This window comes from Diabrotica virgifera, chromosome 10 (genome assembly GCF_917563875.1).
Source record: "Diabrotica virgifera virgifera chromosome 10, PGI_DIABVI_V3a".
Classification (NCBI taxonomy): domain Eukaryota; kingdom Metazoa; phylum Arthropoda; class Insecta; order Coleoptera; family Chrysomelidae; genus Diabrotica; species Diabrotica virgifera.
Window position 1 is genome coordinate 29,322,223 of NC_065452.1, and position 22,311 is coordinate 29,344,533.

The 22,311-nt window shown below is 32.5% G+C and overlaps 1 protein-coding gene across 1 annotated transcript in view; it reads left to right on the forward strand.

The window, feature by feature from the left end:
* The window catches only part of LOC126893007 (procathepsin L), an 83,062-nt gene that overhangs the window by 14,317 nt on the left and 46,434 nt on the right, over positions 1–22,311 (forward strand). Inside the window, exons 2-3 of the mRNA XM_050662944.1 lie at positions 1,598–1,747; positions 17,990–18,237. Of these exons, the coding sequence (XP_050518901.1) occupies positions 1,598–1,747; positions 17,990–18,237 (398 nt within the window). The remainder of the gene's footprint in view (positions 1–1,597; positions 1,748–17,989; positions 18,238–22,311) is intronic.

A 22,311-nucleotide genomic window follows, 5' to 3' on the forward strand; every position in this document is an offset into this window, starting at 1 on the left:
TTAGTTATCCATAATTTTCAAAAACAATTTTTTTTTCAATTAGAAGGATGTAATTGCATATTAGAATACAGTTTTTAATTCCAAACAACTTTTCATAATAGCAATTTTCAATATTGTGAAAAATAAAGCTACTTTACTCTTGAGTGAAATTCAAACTTTTTGACATACCTCGTATAACATTCATAAAATTTGATATCTGATGGTTGAATCTTGGGTTTTGGACCATGCAGAAGTTTTTATAAAGAATAACTTTTTTTCGTAAAATTAATAATAAAAAAGTTTTCCATATGGATACAACTTACAGGGACATACTGTATACAGGGTGTTTCTTTAATAAGTGTCCATATAGTAACTGGAGAAACCTTAGCACAAAATACGAAGATTTAACCTAAGACACTTAAATAAAATGTGGTTCCTTACTAAGTTACAGGGTGTTTTATCTAAAAATTTAAAAATTATTTTTGCTTAGCATTTTAAAGCTGTTCGACGTATCCTTTTCATACTTAGCAGAAAGTGCGACTAAAATACACCCTACTAAATTATGATAAACAAACGTTTCTAGCTACTACCAGAGGCGTACGACAGGGGATAGTGAATGGTTGATCCTTCTCAAATTCTACGCCACTGGAGGAATTACTATTTTAGTGCCATTTTTAGATTCTCCAATACTTCCTACGTAAATGATATATCCTTCATTGGTAACGACAAAGTCATTAGTTTTCGAGATATCTGAAGTTAAATATCAAACGGCACAGTTATTTTGATTAATTTATGATATGATTCATATGATTAAAATATAAAAATTATTTGTACCCAGTACTTTAAAACTATTTGGCGTATCCCTATCATACTTGGCAGAAAGTGTAGGAACTGTACACCTTACCAAATTAAGACAAACAAACGTTTCTAGCTACTACCAGAGGCGTACGACAGGGGATAGTGGCTGGTTGACCCTTCCCAAATTCTACGCCACTGACGAAATTGCTATTTTAGTGTAATTTTTTGATTTACCAATACTTTTTATGTAAATAATATTCTCTTCATTCGTAACGATAAAATGATTAGTTTTCGAGATATTTGAAATTAAAAATGAAGCGACACAATACATTAATCAAAATAACCGTGTCGTTTCATTTTTAACTTCAAATATCTCGAAAACTAATGACTTTATCGTTACGAATGAAGAGTACATTATTTTTATAAAAAATATTGGATAATCCAAAAATTGAACTAAAATAGCAATGCCGCCAGTGGCGTAGAATTTGGAGAGGGTCAACCATTCACTTTCCCCCATCGTACGTCTCTGGTAATAGCCAAAAAAGTTTGTTTGACATAATTTTGTAGCTTATACAGTACCTATACTTCCTGCCAAGTATGAAAAGGATACGTCGAATAGTTTTAAAATCCTAAGCAAAAATAGTTTGTAAATTTTTAGATAAAACACCCTGTAACTCAGTAAGGAACCACATTTTATTTAAGTGTTTTAGGTTAAATCTTCGTATTTTGTGCTCAGGTTTCTCCAGTTACTATATGGACAATTATTAATGAAACACCCTGTATAGTCAGTGGCGTTTATTAAAATCAAACAAATTTTTAGCAAAAGTACAATAAGTGCTACTCAAATTATCATGATTCTTCGAGGCGAAAGGCATGGGAGGAAAACTTGGGAATCATCAAGAAACATAATCAAGAAGCTGTACAAGGAAAGCATTCTTATTTTATTAAAGAAAACCATTTGACAGACATGGTAAGTATTTTTTGACAGTAATCTCTACGTTATACTTTGAAGACTGTGTAACAAGTTACTACATTTATCCAGGGCCGTCTTTCAACTATTAGAGGCGTTGGGCACATTAGTATTACAGGCCCCTGGCCTGTAATAAAGCACTATTTTGTTAGAATAGAAAAAGAACATTGATAGATATACAAAGTTTTTGCTTTATTTTTATTCCTTTACATTAGATACCTATTATGTTGTATTATGAATAGATAATTAAAATAATGTAATACACACAAAGTAATTAGCATCCACGATTAGTCCTTATAAGTACCTACCTATCTATGCTGATTGAGAGGCAACCTTCTAGATTTGAGTTGAGCAAAATCCTTAATCACATCTTCAAAATCTGTGTTTTTGAGCATATAACATTATATCGACATTAGCGGAAAACTGTTTAATCTCGCTTGAGGCATTGTACTTCTTAATTCGTTTTTAATTCTTTTTTTAATTTGGAGAAAGAGCGTTCCCCATTGCAGTTTGTTACCATCATGCTTAAGATTCTCAGTGCCATTTCTACAGTAGAGTACAGTCTAAAGATGTCTTCAATTTTGTACTCTTTTAAAAGATGATATATTATATTCAGAACACTATTAGCAGTGGCGTAACAAACTCCGTCGGGGCCCCCCGCAGAATTTGAAATGGGGCCCCTTTTAACCCGGGAGCAGTCGCGCCGTTAGAAAAAATCCAACTTTTTATCATTTTCCGTGAAAACTTAATGAAAAATTTTGCAACATAACTTTCCACTTGTAAGTGCCTCGAAGAAGATTGTAGTAATGCGTAGATTTTTTAATTTCATTTTTATTTTTTTTTTTGTAGAATTTATGGCTTTGGTGGGAACCAATTAGTTTTAAAATTGTTAGAAATAGATATTTTTAACATAACAAGCAAACAAAAATATTATAAAATTGAAATTTGTTTTAAATTCGTATTGTTAGATTTTGTTCTACGCGCGACTGCTTACGTGACAGAAGTGAGCGCGACTGCTCCCGCGTTAAACAATTATAGGTCTGGATCCCGCGTATGAAAAAAAGTTGATTAATAGCAAGCTGAAAATTTGTTAATAGCTTAAGGGTGTCTAGTCGGATAAACTTTGATATATGGGAACACTGTAACAGGGGCAGTTTTAATTGTGGAACAGGTTAAAAATTTGGAACGGTCAGACCACGAAAACGGCACATTTATTTTGTCCGACAGAACAGACTTACACTCTCCGAACAGAGATTAAACTCTCATGCAAATATCCGAGTGCTATTTATCACGTGTCATAATTCCTGTCATTGGACATATTCTACATGTTACACTCATTAAAACGCCCATTTGGTGATAAATAGCAGTCTGATTTTTGCATGAGAGTTTAATCTCTGTTCGGAGAGTTTAAGTCTGTTGTGTCGGACAAAATACATGTGCCGTTTTCGTGGTATGACCGTTCCAAATTTTTAACCTGTTCCACAATTAAAACTTCCCCTGTTCCAATGTTCCCATATATCAAAGTTTGTCTGACTAGACACCCTTAAGCTATTAACAAATTTTCAGCTTGCTATTAATCAACTTTTTTTTCATACGCGGGATCCAGACCTATTACTAAATACGACTTATTTAACAAAAACTTTTTTGTGTTAGCGTTATCATTCACTGTTCATAACAACTTACATTTCTCATCTTTATTGGTATACATATACAGACCCATTCCAAATAAACAACTTCTTTTGTTGTTTTCTGTACAACTTACCTACAATACATTTAATAACCAGCTTTAAAAATAGTAAATGTTAAAACAATTCTTTCTTGATTTCTTATACAGTGTGTTTGCGTAGCTTGGAACCTATGGGAAAATTTTTTATTACATATTGTAACGAAAGAGTTTCGAATCGGCGCAATAAACAGTCCCCGGCTTGGGAGAATTCCAACCGTCGGAATAACAGTAGCCGTGACGTCACAGAAGCGACGGCGCTGTGAGTGAAGATCTCCAGAATATTCATTAGGCCGAGGGATATGTAGACATTTCGAGAACAGGACCTATTGAATATTCTGGAGATCTTCACTCACAGCGCCGTCGCTTCTGTGACGTCACGGCTACTGTTATTCCGACGGTTGGAATTCTCCCAAGCCGGGGACTGTTTATTGCGCCGATTCGAAACTCTTTCGTTACAATATCTATATTACGAAAAAAAGTTATTCTTCATAAAATGCTCTGTATGGTATAAAACCTAAGTTGCAATAATCAGATATTAAATTTTATTGATTTTATACGAGGTATATCAAAAAATATTAATTTTGCTCAATAGTACCTATACACCTTTATATTTTACAATATTGAAAAATTTTATTATAAAAAGTTGTTCGCAATTAAAAACTATGTTTAAATATGCAATTATATCATTCCAGTTGAAATATTGTGAATTATAAAGGTACTTAACTCTTAGAGAGAAATTCATATTTTTCGACATACCTCGTATAAAGTTGGTAAATGTGATATATTACGATTGAATCTTCGTTTTGAGATAATGCAGAGCTTTTTATAAAGAACCTGATAAGAATTTTATAAAGAATTTTTTCGTAAAATTAAAAAATTATTTTATTATTAATTACTATTTTATTTATAGTATTTTATTATAAACTATTTTATTATTAGTTATTATAATTGTAATAAAATGATATGTTGGTTATCGGTAATTTGAGAAATATTTGGAAAAATTAATTTTTTATTTACAAGGATGTAATTACATATTAAAATTAAAATCGTATATTGTAAAATGTAAAAGTACTTTATCCTTGAGTTAAATTCCTATTTTTTGACTTACCTCGTATACAATTGATAAGCTTTGATATCTGATGGTTTATCTGGCTTATTTTGTATCTCAGATTTAAGACCATTCAGGGCATTTCATGAAGAATAACTTTTTTCGTAAAATTGATAATAAAAATGTTTCCCATATGGTTCGAAGCCACGCAGACATACTGTATAAGTGCTCAAAAAAATTTATTTTGAATTTTCAAATTGTAATGTCTGACAGGGCCGTAACTACCATTGGGGCAACCGGGGCAGTGCCTCGGGGCCCCCGGCGACGGGGGCCCTTCTATTTTAATCGCGTTATACTGCCTATAGGCAATATAACGCGATTAAAAACCTACATTATAGCCGAAAAATGTAAGTAACATTATATGTAGTATATTTTTTATGAAAACAGAAAAGATGTTATATTGATGGTAAATATTTAGCTTAAAATAATGTGATTTCAATTTTTTTTTTTGTGTTGGTCAACTAAAATAGCAGTATGTAGGTAGGTACAGGAAACTTCAGTCATGGAGTACATTAAAATACGTTTTCAAGTGGTTAAATATCAATTTTCCCGGACTCATTCTGCTGGGTGATTAACCCCAGACCCCCCGGTAGGGGGCCACCAGATCACGTTTGCCCCGGGGCCCCCAACATCGTACTTATGGCCCTGATTTAATAACATACTCGAATTCAGCATAATCAAAAGGCTAATAGAAACATTTTTGAACAAAGTAAAATGATGAGTTCACCGATATCTTTTAAAATTATTTAATATAAAACAGTTTTATTGTTTAAAGAATTAATAAACAATTAGAGGCATCTGTGAGTAGAACTTTTCATTTTAAGATAAGATATATAAACTAACAAAAAATATTTTAGAAAAATATAAGCTTGTTTGATTTTTTCCGAAACCGAAACTATGCAAGTTTTTCTACATTGACTCCTCTAAAGCGTAAGTGTTATAATTTCCTTATCTTAACGTTTATCTGTTGAGATTGTCCAATGATTACACAAGAAAAGTCGTCAATAATTGTTAAATAACTGCGTACCAAACTGATGCAACTATAACCGTAAAACAACACAAACATAAATAACATTCAATGCAAACAACCAATATGAAATTACTGGCGATAATATTGTATCGAAATACTAAAAGTAGGTAAAGAACAGAGAGAAAGAAAACCCATTTTTAGATTTAAAAATATTGTTCTTAAATTTGGCAAATTGCAATTCTAATATCCTTCAATAGTCACGTACAAAGCATTATATAGTTTATTGTTGCTGCCATAAAATTTCGGTAGGCCGGAAGGGATTAAGTTTCTAGATATTATGAGATGATTCACTTGGCAAATACGTCTACATAGTTAGACATTTTTACGTTTTTAAATTTAAACAGACAACGTAAAAATAATATAAGAATAACAGATTTTTACATAATATCAGATGACAAGATGGGGCCCTTAAGCGATTGGGGCCTCCCCGCAAGCTTCATGCTGCGGGGCCCTCTGTTACGCCTCTGACTATTAGATCCTTCATTTCTACTTTGATTAATTTTCAAGTACATATTCTGTTAAATGCAGACATTCTATTTCTAACTTTTTTCGTTTACGTCTTCATAATAGATTTCAGCAAATTCTTTGCAACTTAGTCTCAACTCTTCGGAATTCAGAATTTTCAAGCGAAAAAAATAATCCAAAGCGTTGACTAATGTTCTTATACGAACTTATCACTGTTTTAGATGAACTTCTTCTTTTTCTTCTTCTTCTTCTTCTTCTGACATTAGGCCTCTTGGCCTGTTCTTAACCGATTTTGAGCTTGTATTCGTAGCTGTGATGTTGACTGCCAGCTATCTCGCTACCTTTTAAAGGGCGTTCCTATGGTCTCTTGTCTGTTGGCTTCAAATCTCTGGCTATACGGGCTATTCTCTCGCTGTCCATTTTCTCACATGCTGATTCCACTTTCGTCTTCTCTATCTTCTCCACCGTACTGTGTCTGGTATGTTACAGAGATCTCTTATTCTGTCGTTCGGTATTCTGTTTCTCAGTGTTTTCCCAGTTATTGACCTCAACGTTCTCATTTCTGATGTCCTCAGTATCCTCTTGGTTTCTGCTGTTTTAGATGAACGTCCAGGTTATATCAATTATCTATGTGGATAAAGGTTCCGACTCTGAATCTGGCGTGAGCTTCTACGTCTGGTTCTTTGAGATAGATCTTTATAATCAGATTCCGGTTATTTTTCTTTGGCGGACGATTCGAAGTAATCAAATTTATAAATAGCCCTGAGGCTAATTATATAATCATCGGGTGCAGTAAACAAATTAACTGCAACGTCCACCGTTTTTGTTTCTTTTTGAAGATAATTGCTTGTTTTATCTATTCTTCCTAATATAGAGCTCCAAATTACTGTTAGTATAATACATTTTTTCGGTGCTTAGATAACCAATCCGGTTATCATTTAGTAACTAAGTCGAGACTAGGGGGCCCCAATCGATCGCGGGGCCCTGGGCACGTGCCCAGTGTGCCCAGTGGAGAAGGGCTTGCATATATCAATTACTTTACGTCAACAATTCCCTTGAATCTAGTGGGAGTCTGTTATACATTAAATAATAGATAATATATGGTTCAAAGACCTTGTCTTTGAAGTAAGAAATAATAATAGAGTAAGAATAAAAGTAATAAAGGTCTACAGATTCAATAATCTCTAAGCATACATTATGTCGGTGGACTCACTCAGAAATAATGGAAAATACAAAATCAGTGAAAAAATATGACAAGTAAAAGCAACAGAAATAAAGGGAAGATCATGATAAACATTTGGCCAGGGTCACTTTATCCATTAGGCAATATAGGCAGTTGCCTAGGGCGGCACATTATGAGAGGACGGCAAAAGTACTGTAGGTACAAAAAATATTTTTATATAAAAATTATGGATCTAGCTTCTGTCATTAAAGAGTATGAAGCTCTTTCAAGTTACTTTACCGCAAGGAAGCCAAAAAATTGTGCCCAAATAAAACATATAAAGAAGTACGAAAGAGAAATTCAATTTGACGAGGGGGCCGATAATGAACTTAACTTTTCAGCTAGTGATGAGATGAAAATCCACATATTCTATGTTATAATCGACATTCTGATAAGAGACCTGAATAGACGTTTAGAATCTTATCGACTTATTTATCAACGTTTTCGTGTTATTAACAGATTTTCCAAAATTAAGCAATGAAGAAATTATTAAAAAAGCTGAAAATCTGATACAAAATAAGGACGACCAAGATACATCATTCATACATGAATTATGAATGCATTCACTTAAAGGGTCATTTGAATACCACAATAAAATCACCAATTGACATAATATCTTAATATTTAAAGAAGAGTTAGTGCAGTCACTGAAGGTGGATATGAGCTATTACCTCCGATTTCGTTGAACCTCCATCGATTTGCATGAAAATTGGTGAGTGGTTAGAGGATATCTCTAGGAACAAAGGTGACATGGTGTCAACTTGCGCTTTTACCCTGGGGGTGAATGCCACCCCTTTTCGAGGCTGAAAATTATTTTATTAGAAATTTCCCAAGAATTCGATAGAGGGACAAATTCTAAGCAAAATTTGTTACATAAAGTTATTAAAATAAATTAATACTTTTTGAGTTATTAATGATCAAAGATTTTAATTTTTCGTGAGAGAAGTGCATGTTTTTACCGGTTTATCATAAATAACTCAAAAACTATAAGATTTTACAAAAAAGTTATTATTACCAAAATTAAAGCTAATAGAAAACGAAATAAACTGGTATATAAACTATAGGTAAGTGATGGTATATCTTTTTCGGCGAGTACCCAAATCTAAGTATTCAAGCTTAAATAACGGGAAAATCATGCATTTTATAACATAACCTTATTAAACATTTGTCAAAATACTTATAAAGAAATATCTATCAAATGAGCCTCCGAACAAGTTGATAGCATTAAAATTTATGCACCAAATATTTTTCAAAATTTATGTTTTAAAATTTTTTCCAAATAATTTATTGTTTTTTTTTTATAACTCCATTAATTTTTACGATATCAGGTTTGCCTACCAACCATTTGAAAGTTAATTTTAATGGCTATTAAACCACGTTGAATTTAATCTCTTAAACCCCTTACTTTTTTAAAAATAAAAGGTTAAATGGCCTCGGTTACATGGTTCTCGTAGCAAAATTTAAGCTTTAAACGTTTCTATCTCGGTTATTTTTTATCCTACAGAAATAGTAAAAAGGTAAAATATTTGATACAGAAAAAACTAAAATTTGGTTATACATATATCACTTTTTACGTATATTGAGTATTTTTGGAGTTATTATCAAAAGAAAATGAAAATTACGATAATTTTAAAAATTCTGATTTCTTTAAATTACGCCTTTTTTTAAATATGCATTCTAAACCGGTCAAAATTGTTTAAATCATTACTTATGCTAATATAAAAAATTCTTCTAAGGATTACTATAAATTTTGATATTTGTGGAAATGGCGTATGTTTTATTTTTCACTTTTTCTAAAAATGTTGTTCTGAAGCTATTTTCTTGTGGCATTTTTATAATTAACTATTTAGATGGGAAATAAGCCACAATTAAATTGAAAAATATAATTTTATTAACGTTTCGACGCCCAAATCGGGTGTCGTTGTCAAAATACAAAATACTACTGAAATAAATAATAATATGATTTTTTTCAATTTAATTGTGACTTATTTCCCATCTAAATAGTTAATTTTTCTAAAAAGTTCTAAATGGTTCTCTTATTTTCATCATAACCTGCTTAATTGTGATGCTATTAACTTCTACTGGAGCTCATTTGATAGGTACTCCGAAGTACTTTGACAAGTGTTTAGCAGGTATATTTTATAAAATGCATCGTTTTCCCGTTCTTTAAGCTTGAATACTTAGATTTGAGTACTCGTCGAAAAAATATACATTCAATTACCCATAACTTACTTTGAATTAACATTAGTTTAGTTCTTTAAGTAAGGAGTGTATTCAGCTTTTTATTAACTTCAATTTTGGTAATAATAACTTTTTTGTAAAAGCTTACAGTTTTCGAGTTATACGTGAAAAACAGCTTTAAAACATGCATTTTTTTACGAAAAAAATAAAATCTTTGATCTTTAATAACTCAAAAAGTATTTATTTATATTAATAACTTTATATAACAAATTTTGCTTAGACTTTGTCTCTCTATCGATTTATGGTATTATTTTTTTCATCCCCACGTAAAGTGGTAGTTTTCACCACCACGGTAAAAGCACAAGTTGGCATCATGTCACCTTTGTTCCTTGAGGTATCCTCTAACTACTCACCAATTTTCATGAAAATCGATGGAGGTTCAACAAAATCGGAGGTGAAAACATTCAGTGACTGCACTAAGTGGATTGAAATATATTTTTCCACCTACCTCTACCGAAAGTATACTTTTCCGGACCTGATTGTAGGGAGCAAAGTTGTACTTTTCCTCCCTAGGGAGGAAAATATTTTTCCTCCCTAGGGAGGAAAAGTAAAAGTGACGTCATGGTATTTCATTCATGAAATATAACTTATTGACGCCCTGTACAATATCTATTTTCTATTACGTAAATATCTATACATTTTAACGTTTATTTAAAAACACTCTGTATTTTGCAGAATGGTAAAAACAGTAAATTGTTATTCTGCTTTAACAATGTTTACATTAATAATTTGACCTATACTTGACAGTTGACAGTTATATTGTACCTACTCGTTAGGTTTAGTTCTAATAAATTTTGTTGGTTAGTTACATAAATAAATTAAGTAAAAATGAAAAAATGACTTGTTATTTGAGGAAGGTGGAAAAACCATATGTATAACATGGGAGTAAAGTGCCTTTTCCTCCCTTGAATGATTACTGCCCTCCGCTACGCGTCGGGCAGTAAACTTCATTCTCGGGAGGAAAAGTAGCACTTTCCTCCCTTGTTATACAAATAGCTATTTCCACCTACCTCTACCGAAAGTATACTTTTCCGGACCTGATTGTAGGGAGCAAAGTTGTACTTTTCCTCCCTAGGGAGGAAAAGTAAAAGTGACGTCATGGTATTTCATTCATGAAATATAACTTATTGACGCCCTGTACAATATCTATTTTCTATTAAGTACATATCTATACATTTTAACGTTTATTTAAAAACACTCTGTATTTTGCAGAATGGTAAAAAACAGTAAATTGTTATTCTGATTTAACAATGTTTACATTAATAATTTGACTTATATTTGACAGTTGACAGTTATATTGTACCTACTTGTTAGTTTTAGTTCTAATAAATTTTGTTGGTTAGTTACATAAATAAATTATTTAAAAATGAAAAAATGACTTGTTATTTGAGGAAGGTGGAAAAACCATATGTATAACATGGGAGTAAAGTGCCTTTTCCTCCCTTGAATGATTACTCGGGAGGAAAAGTAGCACTTTCCTCCCTTGTTATACAAATAGCTATTCCCTAATTTTGACATTGCTTTGCACATTATTTATTCGTGCTTCCCAGTTGCCAAAGTGTCCGCTGAAAAGTAATTTTCGACAATGTCAAGAATTAAAAATGATTTCCCATTAAGTATGACGCAATATCGTGTTGACAATTTGTCGATTTTGTCAAGAACAAAATTTTTTTTTGAAAAGTCCTTTTTTGAAAAGAAGTCTCTGATGTGATCGAACTGGAATGGCAATTTTTTCTATTGTAGGTATATAAACATCGTAGTTTAAATCCATTTTTAGTGTATTCTTATTTAAATAAAAATTTCTGCAATTTTTTTTCGCAAAAATGGTACATGTTTGAAGGGCGGCTACTAGAGAATTGCCTAGAGCGTCAATTGACCTAAACGCGGCCCTGCATTTGGCAGAGTACTTGGTATTGAAGAAAGAAGGGAAAACATGAACAAAGGTTAATAGGGATAAAGTACTACAGAAAACAAGCAGTAACTAGCTCAGAAGCATAACAGATTTCCTTACTGGATATGTGCCAGTAAAGGTACACCATAATTCAATGGTACTGTATCGTGAATACTTAAACTGTGTACTCTGTAGCAAAGTATCTGAAATTGGCAACCACATCTTGCATGACTGCGAGGCATTAGATCACAGGCAGCAAACACTTTTTGGAGATCCAAGTGACTTCAAAAATATATGATACTCAATCACTAAACCTGTACGCAGGGCCGCCGAGAGGGCGGTACAGCCGGTACATTTTACCGGGGCCCGGCGATGTAAGGGGCCCGGCGTCGACCAGACCAAAGACGTAATTTTTCCCGTTTTTTATTGCTCTATTATGTCCATAATTCGGTTGATTTGGTTTAAAATTTTAATAACAATAATTCACATGAGTCAAATGATACAGTGCAGTCAGATAAAACTATGGTATGGATATTTATGGAGATTAAAAATATATCGTTGCTTCTAGAAAATTTACAAAAAATCAGAAGAATCTATGTTGAAGAATCTAAATTAGTTACCAGCAATTATGGAATAAATCCAGAATTTACATCAAGTAAAGGAAAACGGCGCAAAAGCCTGTGAGATTTTTTGATTATTTGCCTGGGCCTAGTAGTGATGCAACTGATAATTTTGAGCCCGACGCAATATTTCGCTGGAAAATATTTAATATTGTTATATAATAAGCAATTTAACCAGAAGATTTAATGCGGAAAATAAAATTAATTCGCTATTTAACATTTTATGGATATTCCGAGATGAAGATGACGACAATATTAAGAAGAAAATTGATTGTATTGCGACAGTTTTATAAAGAAGACATCAGTGAAGAAATGAGAAATGAAATTTTTCATTTGAGAGCGATATACAAGGATAATATTGGTGAATCTCAACTTTCTCCAATAGATTTGCTTATTAAAATTAAACATCTCAAATTTGAATCGATATTGGGTTAAGAATATTTTGCACATTACCGGTGACAGTCGCAAAAGCAGAAAGATCCTTTAGTTTTCTTTTTCACATAAAAAATTCTATGAGGTAATGAATGAAACAGGATCGGTTAGTTGCCTTTAAACTTTGTGAATTGAAAATGATTTGATAAAACCATGCGATTTTTGCCAAATCAGAAAACTCGAAAAGCACTTGTATCATAAATATTTTCACTCTTATAAATTTAATAAAATTTTGTATAATCAAAATTTAATAGAATTTATATGTATTTGAATTGTTTCTTATTATTTATTATTTATAATTTTATTTCTATAAAAATTAAACAATTTTTTCGCTCTCCACTTTTTGCCGGGGGCCCGCCCTTCACTTTTTACCGGGGCCCGCTCATCCCTCTCGGCGGCCCTGCCTGTACGATCGATTTATTTTGAACCACTCTACTCTACAAGCTGAAACAATGTTCCAGTAAAAAATACAAATGGGTACAGAAGATTAATTAATAATATTTGAAAATAATAATTTCGCTGTAAAACGATATCAAGAGACATCTTACGATTTCGTTTTGCAGCGAAATTATTATTTTCTATTAGGCCGTCCGCACATGGGTCGATCGAAGTTCGCGCGTCATGCTCGTCTTGTACGAACCTTGCGGCACGAGCGATTGTTCTCCGCACACTAGTTGATTCAGTTTGCTCACATCTTCCAACCAGTAAGAACGCATTTTTTATATATCAACCAAAACGACTATTTTGATCTGTGTTAAGTACGGTATTGTTGCATTTTTAGTATAATTTAAATACAATGAGCAATATACTGAGGGCATTTTTCTACTTCCCCAACGAATTTTATATTAAACACCTAGAAACAGAAGTTCAATGTTTTCGGAATTTTATATTACAAACAATATATTTCCACAAAGCTAGTATGGTATGTTTAACAGTAAATGGTTGAGTTTAATTAGTTACCACTATAAACATCCTGGATTAACCGATAATAGTATAAAAGGCCCGGTTTCAGGTAAAATTTAAATATGTTTTCTGGTAAAATTTCTTTGCTTTATTATGGGAGTACCGTTTAGTCAGTGTTAATTGTCAAAAGACCAACTCTGTCTACCTCGGTTGCTTATCGCTCCGGGTGGGTCTTAACAATGGGCCAGGTCAGATAAATTTAATAATATTTACGACCACACTAATTGAACTCAACCATTTACTGTTGAACAAACTATAGGTAGTACTACAATCAACGAACATAACATGCACCGATCTTTAAATAAAACTAAAATTTAATTAAGCGCAAAAAACAACAAAAAACCAAGGAAACCAATAAAATAAACTACATATATGACTGGAAACGTAGGTCTCAATCAAACTTTCTCGTGCGCTACGAATCGCAAGCGACGAAAGTCGTACAAGACGAGGAGATTTGCAATCCTAAACGCTCCGTTTACGGAGCTCAATGCCAGAACGAAGGAACTTGACTGGCGGGGAGAGACCTACGCAACTGAAATCGAGTCGAGTAGTTCGAGCGTCGCCCCATGTGCGAACGGCCTTTAGCCCCGGCGCAAATTGATCCTAAGTGAGACACAACCTGCACCGGCGAACTGCGTGGACAGTTTTGTGAAGCACGCTTATAAGCGGGAGACCGCAAATTGAACCCATCCTACGATCAGTGCATGCGTTCGCAGGTCTCGCTTGGGAACGTTTGTCATCAGCGTACAGTTTTCTTAGGTCGTGGGACGCGTGACTCACTGCCAGTTGTTTATTTTTACTTGTTTTTGTTTGCGAGATGGACGTATCCGAAATGAATACGGATGGTACCTAAGTACAATTTATTGTGATAAATAAAAATATTATCATAGTCAAAACCCCGAGTGAAAACTGCTTTGTCTTTGTCATTAAATTCTGATAACTTTTGGTAGACTAAATAAGCGGCGATACGAAATTAATAATCAAAGTTATGCCCTCACAATAACACATTATTAGAAAAATAAGGTGAAAAATGATTCATGTTACTCGAAACCGTGATCGATAAAAATATCGTATTTCCCTCAAATTCAACTTGTCGGCATATTACATTTTTGTTTATGCTTAAAAATTAAAAACGAAATATGCAGATAGTGTTATTTTTTATGACCGATCAGTAGCGGAGGGATTATTAAATAACTCTGACATTATTTTAAATATTATGTAGGTATTATGTGCAGAAATAAAATACTCAGTATAAGATATTTTTTGTGCACCGCTTATGATCAAATTCGATGTTTTCGAAAGTCATACCGCTACGACTACTAGGGACCTGTAAGATATTTTTAAAACGTTACGAGTTACAAGTATGGAAATACCGATTTAAAGTTGCCTACTCAATTCAGTATAAGGATCAGATACATCAGTATTTTGTAAGCAGTATTTGTACTCAGTACCACTAAGAACCGGTATCAAAAGTAACCGTTACAGCTCCGCACTGATTTTGCCCGTCTCTATTCGTCACAGCGTCATCCAACGGTTGGGTCGGGTTGGGTTTAATATGTGGTGCGCTAGAAAAATAACTGCACGGATCACCCGTCCCGCCGGCGCGCAATGTTCAAAATTGGTCAAAACGTGATCGAAACTAAATTTGTTTAAACTGTAAAAGTTATCTCGCTGAAAACTTATAATATTTGAGGTATTATACCGTATAACGAGCATATATATACCTCGTCCAATTTACTTATTGTTGCACGTCATCCGCGCCATAGCCTGTGACACGATACCAACACGAAATATCTAGGCGGTAGGTGTGTTCCCCTTTAGAATCATTTTGATTCTAAAAAAGAACACACCCACCGCCTAAATATTTCGTGTTGGTATCGTGTCACAGGCTATGGCGCGGATGACGTGCAACGGTAAGTAAATTGGACGAGGTATATATAATAGGAGTCGTTTTTTTAGTTTTCATCCCTTCATTAGGGGGTGAATTACTTAAAAAATATCGTTATACAGGGTGTTTCATTAAGAATGTCCAATATTTGAGTTGTAGATTCTAGACCTTAAAATATTGTAACAAAAGAGAAATCTTGGCCGACCGCCGTATAACAGTAAACACCTCGAGAATGACGTCATCGAATGATCTAGGCCTCGGCGGAAAGGAGGAGGAACTTCTCGAACGTACGACCCGTAGGCGGAACACGCTGATAGCTAGAGATGGGCGTCGATTGTTCCAGAATAACAACTGGGTATAAATACGGGCATATTTGTAAATAAAGTTTAGTCTTAAGCTAAAGTTTGTAAAGTAAACTTGTATAAATAAATAATAAAGTCGTATATAAATACCCGAACGCTCGTTTATTACAATATTATGATTTAACCCAAATCACTTAAATAAAATGTGGCTCCTTACAGAGTTACAGGGTGTTTTATTTAAAAATTTAAAAACTATTTTTGCTCAGTGGTTCAAAACTTTTCGACGTATCCTTTTCATACTTCGCACAAAGTGTAGGTACTATACACCCTATAAAATTATGTCAAACAAACGTTTCTGGCTATTACCAGAGGCGTACTACAGGGGACAGTGAATGGTTGACCCTTCCCAAATTCTACGCCACTGGTGGAAATGCCATTTTAGCGCAATTTTTCTATTCTCCAATACTCTCTATGTAAATAACGTACACTTCATTCGCAACGATAAAGTCATTAGTTTTCGAGATATTTGAAGTTAAACATGTAACGGCACAGATATTTGATTAACCTTTAACTACCCGCGCATCAAGTTATAACATAACTACACGCGTGGCGTACTTTGTACGCCACAAGAAAATACACTTAAAAACAGCGGATTTGTTTAATTTTTTTTGAAAAAATACACTTAGTTGTTTGTTACAAACCTTATTCGGCATCAGTGAATACTTGGAGTTCCTTTTCAGTAAGCCAATTGGGATTTATAACTGGAATCATGGAATAACTGGATTCCATGATAAATAAAATTACTAATAAAAATTTTTTAAATGTGATTTTTTACAGGAGAAAAAGTATTGTTTACAAAAAAAAAATATATTTTTTGCCATAATGACTAAAAAACAATTAAAATATGTACTTATATTACGACTTATAGTAATATAATCCTGGGGTATATTGTCCACCACCGGAAACAACAAATAATAAAATGTAAATTACGATCTTTCCAGAACGCCGATTATAACGAAACTAAAACCAAATTGTAAAGCACATTCCAGTGATAGGTTAGAAAAATAAGCAAGGTCAAAAATTAAATTTTTAAATATATTTCCAGTAGAATTCTTATATCTGGCGTACAAAGTACGCCAGCGCGTGTAGTTAAAGGTTAATGTATTGTGCCGCTTAATTTTAAACTTCAAATATCTCTAAAATCAATGATTTTATCGTTAAGACTGAAGAGTATATTATTCATTCATAATGATAAAATCATAAGTTTTCGAGATATTTGAAATTAAAAATTCAGCAGCGCAATACATTAATCAAAATATCTGTGCCGTTACCTACTTGTTTAAGTTTAAATATCTCGAAAACTAATGATTTTATCGTTAGGAGTGAGGAGTATGTTATTTACATAGAGAGTATATTCTCTATTGAGGAATAGCACTACTTCATCAAAACTAAAATCTGTTTTCGTAACCCTAACAAATAACATGTGTTTGACAAACATGTAAACAATACGTACGATTGCAATTATTAATTCAGACCAAATGCGCGCGGCGCTCGATGCAAACTTATGCGCAATGTACTCAGTTGCGCAACTTTGCGCAGTTTTTCTTATATATTTTTTTATTCCTTACATTGTAATCTTTCATTTAGTGAAGGATTTAATGTGGCACAAGATGGCACAATAAACGTAATACGCTGTCAAACATTAATTTTATCAAAAATTGTATAGGTTTTTAGACAGCCGATTATATCTAAATTAAAATCACCATTCCGTGAAGCTAACTATGCTATTTTAATCTTTAAAGTATGTTATTTTATCTCAAATAATTACTTTTATATTAGCTATCTACATAAATGAAGTAATAATCAAAGTAAAAGGCAGCCTCTGAGGATTTAAATTTGATGTATAAAATTATATTGAATTTTGTACTTTTGATCATTAATACATCTGGCCCTAACAAAATAAAAAATCAATTTTTGCTGAGAAGTTGCATCATGAGTAGTACAAACAAACCCCTTAATTTCGGCATTCTCAGATTTATTTATTTTTTGTGCTCACGATCACGTTTCCTTCAATTTTGAACACTGTGCGGCGCAGGTTGTGTCTCGCTGAGGTTCAATTTGCGCCGGGCCTTAGTCTTACTCCTAACTGAACAGGCAGGAGGTGGGATGCAAATTATAGATCTCCCCGGGCCTTCTTTGATTTCATGATTCGGTTGGTTTGTAAATAATAGAAACCACGAAGGCGTTACCAGAAACTTGGTCTCAATAAAAGTTTTATTTTTAATATTAGTTTTAATTTTATTAAAATAAAACTTTGAATTGAATTGTTAATAATATTTAATTTTGTTTTTTAGTCCAATCGCCAATATCTACAAAACATGGTAAAGCTTACTAAAAGCAGACATCGTAAAGTCGACGCAGATAAAGAGAGAAATGTGTTTGAAAAATTCATGAATCTACCCTCAGAAGTTAACTGGATAGAGAAAGGGTTTAAAACTCCCTCTTATAATCAAAAAGACTGTGGTGCATGTTACGCATTTAGTATTGCTGGTGCAATTCAAGCGCAAGTGTTCAAGCAGACTCATCAATTAGTCCCATTAAGGTAAGAACTGGTTGCTTTACTCTTCTTCTTCGTTCCAGGGGTTTCAGTGGTTTCTGTTTAATTTCAAATATTCCAGTTTTCATATTCAAATATTAAACAATAGATTTTTCGCCCGGTATGATACATTACAAACGAAGAAATAATATACGCATTAAAAACAGTGAAGACCGGAAAAAGCCCCGGATCTGAAATGCTTCATATCGAACTACTAAAAATTATAGATGAGCAGCATATTGATGTTTTAGTGATAGGTACTCTTGAACAAAATTTATAGCTCAGGCGTATTACCCAAAGAATGGTTAATGTCGATATTTATTTGTCTCCCTAAAAAGAAAAACGTAAGGGAATGCGGTAACTACCGCACTATTAGCTTGATCGCCTATTTGCTAAAGTTGCTACTGAAAGTCATCCATAACCGAATATATATCATAAACTGGACTTAGACGTTAATGAGGTTCGGATTTCGCAAAGGCCTAGGAACGCGTGAAGCTCTTTTTTCACTTAATATACTAATATAAAGGTGCCTGGACGTCAATCAAGATATATATCTGTTTTATTGACTATAATAAAGCATTCGACAGAGTGCGACATGAACAAATTAATGCATGTCCAGAAAGCAAAGAAGATAGACTACAATGACCTCACGATTATATCGAATTTATACTATAAGCAACGAGCAACAGTAGTACGTGTTAACGAACAGCTGTCGAAGGAAATTAAAATCAGAGGTGGGGTGAGACAGGGATGCGTGTTGTCGTCAATTCTTTTAATGCCTACTCGGAAAAGATCTTAAAAGAAGCTCTTGAGGGTGAAACAGCTGTAATAAAGGTAAATTGAGCTCCCATTAACAACATTAGATATGCGGATGACAGTATTATCTTAGCCGAAAATATTGAGGATCTTCAGAGGCTGGTGACCAGAATAGGGGAGTTTGGACAAGAATACGGTCTAGCAATGAACATCAAGAAGACAAAATTTATGAGGATATCGAAAACTCAAAGAAATAACGAGAATCTCTTCATAAACGAACCAATGTCGAACGAGTAGACCAATATGCATATCTTGGAAATAATTAACTCCACAGGTGATTACTTCTAGGAAATCAAAATCAGAATAGAAAAGACTAGAGCAAATTTTAACAAAATGAGAAAAGTGCTCTGCACAAGAGATTTGTTGGAGCTAAGAGTTAGGTTGGCTAGGTGCTACGTTTTCTCAATTCTATTTTATAGAATGGAAGCTTGGACCTTGGAACAGAACAAGTCACAAACAAAAAGGTTCTGAGAAAGATGAATAAAGAAATCTAAATCTTAAATACCATCAAAATAAGAAAATTGGAATATCTCGGACATATTACACGTGGAGAGAGATACAGCTTGCTCCAATTGATTATGCAGGGAAAGATTCAAGGAAAAGAAGCATAGAGAGACGCAGAATATCGTGGCTGCGCAACCTGAGTGAACGGTAAGGATGTCCAGCAAATGAACTTTTCACAACAGCCGTCTCGAAACTCCGAATAGCTATGATGATTGCCGAACTCCATCGCGGAGATGGCACTTGAAGAAGATGATTATATTAACGAAATATTATTATTGTACGCTGGCATGTGTGGCCTACAATTGATTCAATTATTGGAGATGATTGCTGATGTTAAAATTTGGCAATCCTTTGTTCTTTTATATCTGTAATTAGCTAGAACGTGGAACGTGACCTAGACACTCTTTTTATAAAACCATTTAGCCGATATAGACCGATCAAATAAAATTACAATACATGTAAATCCAAATGTAATTCCGTACAGGTTGGAATAAATTTTTTATCAAAGTTTAGGTCCAAGCAAAAGATATTTTCAAGAAAGTATATGATTCATATGAGGGGATCATTGTTTAAATAGTTAAACATTGGTAATTTTTGGTCAAAATTTACTTTTTTCACTGCTGCGGTAATTCCTGTTTTGATTAAGGTTTTTACAATTTTTTTCTGCAAAGCTGAAAAAACAAGCTTTTAAATAAGACTTACTAAATTAAATTAGACCCTTAATTCATTTAAATAATTGTAAATCAAAATTGAAAAACGATTTTCCAAAAAAATATTATTTGCATTATAAATAAGCAATATGAAACATTTTTTTTGCAGAAAAAGTTGCACTATGGTACCAGTATAAATAGAAAAAAAATTGGTTGACAAATATTAAGCAGTTTATGAGATATTTAATTTGTTTATAAAATATTACCATTTTTTCAACTGCAAAAACGGGGTTGTTGCCGATAGAGTATACAAGTCTTTAAGATCTCATTATTTTTGCTTTTATATATATTTTAGACAAATGTAATAACCAATCAAAATTTCATTTAATAACTCCTCCAAAATGGCGTTTTAAAATTGGTGTAATTTGTTTAAAATTTGTTTTTTTAATAACATCGCCGAGATTAAAAATTTTGAAATTATTTTTCGATATTCGCGTTCCTGGTAGTTTTTGATACATTCACAAAAGGAAAAAAAAATTTAAAACCATTTTTTGCCGAGATAGCTTTTCCAAGTTTAAAAATTCATAATTTGTTTATTTATCAATATTAACATTTAAAAGTGCGTGAATAGATCCATTAACCCTACTACTTAACAATGCCGTTTATACACATAATGAAAATTGTAGAATATTTTGAAAAATAATGATTTTCATAGCACCTTAAATCAAAACTTATTGCCTGAAAATTGGCGGAGAAGTAGTTTGTAATATCTCCGTTAATAATGGACCAGTTTCAATGTTATTTTTAATTTGGGGTAGCATATAAAAGTAATAACATCTGCATGACCCCTTTTGCAATAAATATTCAATAATTTGTTATACTTAAACAATATTTTTTTCGAATTTTTTTTTCTCTTATATTGTGATAAATAAAAGTTGGCACCTAAGATAACCAACCACAAAACAGTATTAAAACAAATTTTTATTTTAAAATTTTAACAAAATAGTAAAATTTTGTTAAAGAAACATAAAAACTTTTTTCTTTGTAGAAATAATTGGTAAAATCTCGCAAAGTTAATGTGAATACAAAAGAAAATATATAAAAAAATGGAAGACAACCTCTATATAAATATATGTATAAAAGTTAATAACAAATTAAATTAACCAATGTAAATTAAATATATACACAATTTTTAGTGTACTACCCGTTATAAAGATTATAAAATTAAATGTAGCATACATACAGTGCGTCCATAAAGTAACGCATAAATTCATTATTTCGTAAACAGGTCGATTTTTATTTTTCAATTACGATTTTTTTGGCATACATATCATACTAGTGACATCATCCATCTTGGCGTGATGACGTAATCGATGATTTTTTAAATGAGAATAGGTGACATTTGAAAGGGTATTTAATTCTCTTTTCGCCAAAATAAACATTAACATAATTATTTATACAGGGTGTACAAAACTTTTTTTTTAATTAAATTAATTGACACAAAAAGATGAAAGTATGTAATTTGTTTAATTCTAAATACATTTTACTGCTGTCAGAAAACATAAAAATATTTTATTTAAAAAATAAACATTGATTTTCAGTTCAACGAAATGTTCAAATTGTCAAGAGGCAACTGGGTGGCAGCTTAAACATTGAATTTAAGCGAAAAGCGATATTTATTCGTCAAATAAACATGTTTTTTTCCATTTTTTGACAACAGTACAACGTATTTTGAATTAAATAAATTCCATACATTCTTCTGTTTGTCTCAAATAATTTAACAATTTGTATAAAAAATTATGTTAATTTTTATATTAGTAAATAGAAAATTGAATACCCTGTCAAATAAGCTATCACAGGACCACTATTCTTATTAAAGAAAAACATCGATTACGTCATCAAGCCCAGATGGATGACGTCACTATTATGATATATATGGCAAAAACTTGTAATTTAAAAATAAAAATCGACCTGTTTCGGGATTTTTCCTTAAAGTCGTCAGTTTACGGAATAATGAATTTATGTATTACTTTAAGGACGCACTGTATAATATATTTTAATATTGTATAAAGAAAAAAGTATTTAAGAAATTTTTAATGTTATTCAGTAT